This window comes from Egretta garzetta, unplaced genomic scaffold (genome assembly GCF_000687185.1).
Source record: "Egretta garzetta isolate BGI_Z169 unplaced genomic scaffold, ASM68718v1 scaffold771, whole genome shotgun sequence".
NCBI classification, from domain to species: domain Eukaryota; kingdom Metazoa; phylum Chordata; class Aves; order Pelecaniformes; family Ardeidae; genus Egretta; species Egretta garzetta.
Genome location: NW_009258551.1, coordinates 46,297 through 54,531, shown reverse-complemented (window position 1 = coordinate 54,531; position 8,235 = coordinate 46,297). Strand labels below are relative to the sequence as shown.

At 45.0% G+C, this 8,235-nt stretch overlaps 2 protein-coding genes across 4 annotated transcripts in view; one reads left to right on the top strand and one right to left on the bottom strand.

The window, feature by feature from the left end:
* The window catches only part of GTF2E2 (general transcription factor IIE subunit 2), a 33,606-nt gene that overhangs the window by 515 nt on the left and 24,856 nt on the right, over positions 1-8,235 (top strand). For all 3 annotated transcript variants that reach the window (XR_004843195.1, XM_009647888.2, XM_035903313.1), the window contains exon 2: positions 424-590. Coding sequence is in view for 2 of the 3 variants with exons in the window: in XM_009647888.2 (XP_009646183.1) it covers positions 428-590 (163 nt within the window). In the remaining variant the exon portion in view is untranslated. The remainder of the gene's footprint in view (positions 1-423; positions 591-8,235) is intronic.
* On the bottom strand, positions 4,939-5,232 carry SMIM18 (small integral membrane protein 18). Its single transcript, XM_009647887.1, has one exon. It carries the CDS (start codon positions 5,230-5,232, stop codon positions 4,939-4,941), a length of 294 nt encoding a protein of 97 aa, XP_009646182.1.

The window sequence follows — 8,235 nt, the reverse complement described above, 5'->3', positions numbered from 1 at the left end:
GAACGGGGCGGGGGGGTACCTCGGGCTCGGTGCCGGTCGGTCGCCTTGCTGCCAAAGTTTCCCCTCGTGTCCGTGACTTGAAAGTTCCCTCATAACGTCGGGTGCGGTGGAGACGGGCGCTGAAGCTCGGTGTTCCGGCTGCAGGCTTCCCCGGGGCCCTCCCCCAGCGGTGCGGGGCCGGGGGCGGGTTCAGGAATCCCCTCCTCTGCCTTCAGCTTCTTCTTTGGGGTTAAGCTTGCGTTCTGACGCTTTGAATCCCCAGGCGTGCTCGTTAAAAGTCCGTGCATAGGAAGAGAAGGATACAAACGAGAAATTAAACCCCTCCACACACACACCCCTTTATAAACGGATCCCGCTGCTCTTAAATATCCCATTGACTCTAATGTCGACTTCTTGCCTTTTTCCTCCTACTTCCTGTGGCAGAATTATGGATCCAAGCTTATTGAGAGAGCGAGAGCTATTCAAAAAGCGTGCCCTCTCCACACCAGCAGTAGAAAAACGTCCAGCGCCATCTTCTGACTCCTCCTCTTCCAAAAAGAAGAAAGCAAAGGTAGAACAAGGTGGCTCGTCGAGCTCAAAACAAAACACAGGTTGGTGGAAGTCTCCCGTTCAACAGCTGTGTGGTGTTTTCCACAGTCTGCCTCTCAGCTATGGTTTATTAGCATGAATCAGCCGATCTGCAAATTTGGCTAGTGGCCGTTGTCATTCTTTCTCTTAAATCATCGCTTTTTGTTAACAATTTCACTTGCGCAATGGGGAAAAAAACCTTTTGCTACCACATATGCGTGCCAGGCCTCATCCTGTTACTTGTTTGGTCAGGTGGAGGAATCGCTGCTGCCAAAATGTTATTTCGTATAAAGCTGAGCTTTGATTTGTGGATTTTGGTGCTTGCCGGGCCTGCAGGACAAGCGGTAACAGCGGTCTCATTCTTTTTCTCTCCTCTGTTTTTCTGGCAAGGGGGCACCTACAAATTTTTTAACCGTAAGTTGTAGGCGATCCACCCGTGAGATGGATTTTGCAGCTTGCGTCTTGTCTGGCTAGCGTATTGTGATGAGCAGTCGTTCTTGTTTTACCTGAGAGCTAATCTTTATTCACGAACACTGGGGTTTCTGTAGGTTTCTGTCTGCTTTGGTCAGGAGTTTTGTCTTTTCCGACGGCACCGGTAACGCATCTCTCAATACCGAATTAGTGGTTAATAAAGCAGCACCGGAATAGTGGGAGCAAATGAAAAGGGCAGCACCTGGAGCAGCGGGGAGAGGATTTGTGTGCACGCAGCAGCACGCTCTGCGTTGGCTTTCACTGCGCGAGATGCGTAACTCGGGGGGCCTTTTCAGTTCTCTGAAAGCACTGGTGGTTCTCGCATAACGGTCGAATCAAACGTCAGGAGTTACTAAAACATAAAAAACCCCGTTGTGCAACCTCGTTGAATGCTCGTATTTTGAATACCATGTGTGGCTCTCTTCTAACCTCAGAAAGAAAAAATAGGGCTAAAAACAACAGAGAAAAACGTCAAGGACGATGGGAGGAGTGGAGCATCTTCTGTCTGAGGGGAAGAGTAGGGAGTTTGCGTGAGTATCTCCAGCTTCTCAGGGCACCAAATAAAGTTATCAGCCAGACATTTAAAAATAAACCGAGGGAGGCCAGGTTTTCAACGGTCCCTTTGCCACACTCTTCTCTCCGAACAAAATAAAATTCTATGTGGAATATCCTAACCTGCATAACCTGAGTGAGAGCAGTTTGCTGGGAAGGAGGGATGGGGAGGCAGGAAGAGGGCCCACAGTTCAAATGGGAGCCTGTTCTGGATGATTTGAGTAGATAGGCAACCAAGCAGCACAGCAGATAAAGAAGGTGTAATGTCATTTCTGTGGTTTTGTGGGCTGCGTGTTTCTTTAAGTGCTTTTGCAGCTGTCAAGTGATTAGCTTACACTAATAGGAATGTGTGGCTGTGAGGAAATAAGCTTTATCTTTTACGCTGCTGGCTTCGTTCCAGATAGTGTCAGAAAGGTTCCAGGGTTTCTGTAACATTTTTATGCAGAATGAGTTCAGCCTCCTTTCATTTTCCCCTGGAGAGTGTTTACTAACTACTGCAGAAGCAGCAAGGATGGAAGAAAAATAACAGAGAGCGAGCGGGCCAACTTTCTTCCTCTTGTTCTCAGGAATTAGCTCCGAACAAGCGTTCAGGCTGGCAAGCGGCTGAACGGGTTAAGCAGCCGCAAGCAGCCCCAACTGCCCTGTGACGCTGCAGAGTCAAAGTCCTTTGCCTCAAAACCTGCTTTTTATTTGAATCACCAGATTGTTCGGTGTCTGTGAGTATACGTGTGTGCCAGAAGTGGGTCTTGGGGAGGTGGAATAAAAACACCGTGTTGAAGAATCCCTGTCCCACCACACCCACCCCCTGAAGAAATGAAAATTAAGCTGATCAGTCCTAGTTTTGTTGTGTAGTGACCACAAAGATGATAAATAACATCACGGTGATTACACGCTGGCGTTGATAGTCCCTGGGTGTGTAGCGCCTGCAGGTTCTCCCTTGTAAGTTACTTGAAAAAATTCAAAACTGCCTTGTTTACTTGGTTCAGAATGGTAACTGGGAAATAAATGAAATGGATCGTGTATGTTTGTTATTTTTATTAATGAATAGCAAGTTGTGGCTAAGGTCTTAGTCTTCGTTGTAAGACCTTTGTCTTGATGGTCTTAGCCAACAGTAATCAAGAGATGAAATCTCCAGGAGCTGTTTCACGACTTAGTTTACACATGGGAAAGAATTGTCCTGAGGCTCTAGGGCTGTGCAAGGGGAGATCTTTGTCTTCTGTTCCCTGTGCAAACACCCAGCCTCCTTTATAGATCTGTGAAATAAGGAGGCACGTTAATTAATTCAGCACGCCCTGATGGCTGCTCTTGCCTCTCTGGAGCAGGACACCGGTCTTTCAGGACTGACGCTGTCAAATACAGCAGAAAGTAATGAGGCATCAACCCAGAGTCCCTAATCATCACTAATATTATCTTCATCGTATGTCTTGGTGTGAGTCCTAAGCTGTCTCGTACTTGGGGCGTCAGCCTCCGTTAATTGTGCTTATAGTTTGATTTTTAGCTAAAAGCATTCTCTGCACGTGGGACCGGGACTGGCAGAGCTTCACAGTAACAAACGTATCTGGGATGAATGGTTGCAGGGGTAGTCGTGTCGTTTTATGATTGCAGAAGGGAGATTGCTTCTCCGGGTGAATCGCTGGACTAGCTGTGCTGGTTAGTAGTGGCCTGAGTATCTTGTAACTCCATCTCACCAGCCAGGAAGAGCATGAGTCAAATTAGCAAGTCTTTCATTGTGTCCAGATCTTTTGGAGCTTAGGCATACTGAACCTGATAGAAGGAGTGTATATATTAAAAACAAATAATAATTCTAGGTACCGGCCATAGCACAGAGGCATTTCTGACATGAATAGACTGCAAGATCAGTGTTGTAGCTTTCTTGGCTATCTGGCCATTAGGTGGGTTTTGTTTTATTTGGGTTTTAAGTAGTTCAATATCTTGTACCACATGTAGCTTTGGCTTGGGACATTTCTCACTGGCCTGCTTGTTTATGGGTTCAGGAGTGTGAAAGACTTACCAGGCGTTACCCATGGCCACACTGTTGGACACTGTTATTACAGTTGTAATCTGTAACTGAAAAACTTTAATGCTTTTAAAAAATTAGAGATGCAACGCAGCTACAGAAGAAAACTAATCTGGTGAGCGAGATGTCCCAGCGTTACGCAGTCAGTTTGTGAGAAAGGTGTGAATGTGAGCTCTCTGGAATGCATCGGCAGGCTGATGAAGCCCTCTGAGATTCTCTTGTGAAAATGAAGTCGCTTCTCGCTGTGCATCCATCCTGCTGTCTCTAGCTCAAGGCTTATCCTGGTGCGGCCTCTTCTGTGAAGCACGTCGACACCTGAAAGCTGCGTACAGCCTGGGCAAAATTGTCCTGTCATCGGTGTGGGAGGTCTGCGACCCATCTGCTTGTGTTCCTTGGCAAGAACTCGGTCAGTTCCAGTTCAGCTTTGAAAAGTTCAGATGTGGATGATATATCCAGCACATCTGACTCCCTGCAGTGTTGTGGTTACCGTAGAGGCAGCAGCCTTGGGGCAGAAAAAGGTCCCTGTTTCTTCTAAACCGTACTACCACTACAGTATGCTTTTGTGGAAATAGATATTCTTAAGGTCACACCATTAGTCACATCTCCACACCCAGAAGTTGTTAAACAGGTTGAATATGAAGTAAGGGGAGAGCGATTCTCTGAAACGGGAGGAGGGGAGGGAGAAAGGGTCAAACTGTACCACAGGAGGCTAGAAAGACCATTCTAGCGATACATTTCACGTTGGCTTACTTTTCCTCCCACCGCCCTCTCTTCTACAAGCAAGGAACCCCTAATAAGACCAGCTGCCAATGGCAAGAATGCGCATGAACCTCTCCCGTTTCATGGGATCTCTCGCCATTCAACCCTTTCACCTCATATCTTTTTTCTCACCCTTTGTATGTCTTTCCCGTCTCTGTGTGGTTGACCTCAGTGGAAGGACGCTGCTGGGTGTTTGCACTATGTGTGATCAGATGGTTGACATTTTTATAAACGTTTTCTGCAGTTAAGCAACGTAGTTTTACGCATGTTAGGTGACATTTGTTCGTTCGGGTAGACAAAGACCTATGCTAGTAACTCAATATAAACAACAAAAGTTAATTTAGACACAAAAATCTTTTCTTCCCTCATAACATTGCAACAAACCATCCTTCTGCTAAGCACTCAGAAAGCCCTTGCCAATTATTCAAGTTCACATCCAGAGATAAAATGATAACTGTTGCTGTTACGTTTAAGTCCAAAAGAAAAAAAGCATGTGACTTGCTCATTCGTAAGGTACAAGAGGCTTCCTTCAAGGTGTTACACGTTCTTCAAGTGCTGATGCTCAGTCCTTCCTACACCACCTCTGTTTCACGCTTTCTGAAGCTGTTCATCATTGCTCTAACAGGATTGGGTTCGTTCTCCAAGTCTTTCACAGTTTTGTTTTTCACACAGCAGCAGCAGTCTAGCAGTTCATAGAGGAAGGCCAACACCACCAGAGAAACTACAGTAAAGATGAATATGATCAGAATAATAAAGCAGGCAGTGTTCCAGTTATCATGGAAAGGGTAAATTTTTTGCACTTGAAAGCCCAGATACTGGGAAATGGATGTAGTGTCATTCCAGTGAGTGGTGTTGAGGGTTGCCATTCTGGAAGGGTTGTCTTAGCGTGCTCACTGTCACGGATTTGGGGACTGAAACAGAAAAACAAAGCTGTTGAGGACTCTGTTGATCAAGAACATGATGTGATTTTTATCCCAAACGGAAAGACCTTAAGCTCAGACTAAGTGCTCACACCTCCTACAAACATGGATTGTTGCATGCAAAGTATCAAACCCCAAATGTACAACTTTGTGATTTGTCTGGAACGTTTATTTTGCTGATGACTGGTCTGTGCGTGCATCGTGTGGTGTAAGTTATTCTGGAATGAGAGAGCTTTGCTGCTTTATTTCAAGTATACACAAAGGCAAAAAGGTTACAAAGGTGATTTTGAAGGTGTAATGTGGTTTCAACCCCCTGTCCATCCTTAATCTTGAGATTGGTACTTGGATGTTGTGGAAGTCCTCGCGCTCTTTTGGCATTCTGAGAAAAACAGGCCATCTGCGTACCACCCTCCCATACCTGGGTGACTGGAAGAACTTACTATGAGTTAATGTCGTTGGAGTTTGTTTGCTTGTTGGGGTTGTTTGGGTTTTTTTTTTTAATCCTATTTGGGAGAAAGAAATAAATAAATCACTCTGTAAAACAATGTATAAATAGTAACTATTTTGGAGGATGTTTCCAAAGAACGGAACTGAACTTTTGGTGGTTCTTCTAGTACAAAATAACAATCCCGGTTCTTTAAAACTCGTTATTTTAGAACTGTCTATTAGCACAGCCTTGTTAACCCTGCAAAACTCTTTTGACCTCAGAAGGACAGATTTCCTGAGGTGTTCATTCCCCTGCTGTTCCTGCTGTCGAGTAGAAGTTTGCGCTCAAGAAATCCAAGCGCAAAGTTGAGCTGCCCGAAGGGCACTGAGCACCTTTGGAAATCTTGGCCCGTTTGTGGTGCCGTGGTCATTAGAATAGATAACAAGGAAAACCCAACCCTTTTCTGAGGAGCCCTGATTTCTTATTTGCACCTGTATTCTCTACTCAACTGCTAAGAGAAGAATGTCATCTTTGGTCCGATACTGTCTGTACCCAGAAAAAAGACTTGCTTTGTGGTGTGGGGGAGAGATGAAGCGAGAAGTTGGCTTCAGCCAGTCTGCCTTTGGCGCGAATGGTATCGCTGTCGAGACGTGCCGTTTTGGAAAGGCCGTTGCTCAGAAGTGTGAAGTTAGGCTATGCCTCAGTAATTTCTGTGGTATCTCTAGGACAAAAAAGCCGTTTTGTCTGTCTCTGAATTTTGCTGTGAATTATGGATAAGTAGGCAGATGAGGTGCTTGGCAATAGCATCTTTACAGTTATGCGTCTCTCTTTCCCCCGGTTTCCTTATTTCCCTGGCTTTGCCTCCCAAAACTGAGGGAACTTACAGTACTTTTGATATATAGACTAACGTAGTAAGAAATGCCCAAGGAGCCACAGTAACTTCTGGTTACCTGTCGTAGTGTACTGTAGGATGCCTTTGAATCCTTCAAGTGATTTAAAACTGGGTGTGGGAGGAGATCGAGTCAGATCTCCATATTCCCTTGAGGAAATAGCAAGGAGTTTTTAGGTGAAACACGGTGGTGAGCACGCTGACGGGCCAGCCCCGCATGTCAGACTGTCGGTGAGTGCCTGCCAGCTAAGGGGCACCTCCCAAAATGTGCTTTTGTCTGCTGGGGTGCCCCAGAAAACGTGGGATTAATGAAGGGGGAGAGAGAGACGTGATGGTAACTTTGTAGAAACCTGACGTCTTATTTCCGTGCCTCAATGAAAGATTTTTTTGCTTTGAATATAAAGCAAAACCCTAGCTATGTTCATTACAAAATGGTCCTGGCTACCCACTTTTAGTTTAATTTCATTTAGTAATCAAAACTACAGAATGAAGGGGTAAGGCTGATGTTTTGTTCATTAAACTGTGCTCACGGGTAATGCTTTAATGAACCTCGCGTACCCCGGAAATAATTCTGCAATCGCCCTGTTCAGACAGTGAAAACTACAAAATGCCTGAAAAAATGGGAAGTGACAAAGGCGAAGCGTGATGGTGTCTACTAAACCAGATTACTTAAAGCAGTCTAAGCACCTGTCATGACTTTCGTGTCATCATTTAAAAAAAGGATATTATGAAAACTAGGATGCAGCAGCCAAACCAGCTTGCAATTTATGGCTTATTTTTATTGTTCAAATAGTATACATTTTGTTCTTTATCCTTCTGTCTTTAATGGATTTAAACTGAAACGGAAGAGCTTTGCTGTTGGGAAGATACCTGGAATTAGCATTTGATACAGCCATTTATTGGAGCAATTGCAGTGACTCACTGTTTCCTCAGTTAAATCTGTAACTGAACACATAAATTTGTAATTGAATGCACAACATATGACCGAGATGGATAGGATTAATTGGGCTGTTGGGGTTTTTTCTTTAACAAAAGTTGACAAAGCAAATCCAAGATAGAAATACTCCTGAGCTGAGCTGGGTCCTGGCTTTGAGAGCGTGGCTTGGTTGGGTCACTGTCTAGGAAGGAAATTTTATAGGGCTAAAAGTCAGGAGGGTTTTTGAAGGGGTGGTCTGAAGACTTACTTGAAAAACCGTGTGTGAGAGAGAGAGAGAGGGCTGAATAAAAGAATTTGGAGTCCCCTTTGAGGGGTAATTAAAACAAGCAGGATTTGAATGTGTGTTTTAAATGGCAAGAGAATATCCTTGGGAAAGTTTTGGTTTGAACTTTTTAAAACAGTCTCCTAAGACTGAGGATTTTGTTGGAATCCATTACACGCAAGTTTGCTCGCTCCGTAAACACCAGGCACAAAAATTAACTGTTTCCGCTGATAGGAAATGTATTATGTTAGTCATCGTGATCAAGATGAGTCAAAAGAGATCAAGATGCAGGGCCGAAGGAGAGGCTGGGCACGTTTAAATTGCGTAGCCGGGGCCCTTTGCCGGCAGAGCTCTCTGCCGAGGCGATAGCTCTGTTCCGGAGAGGAGGGGAGCATCTTCGGCACGGCGTGGCTCCCTAGGCAGGAGACCCTGCC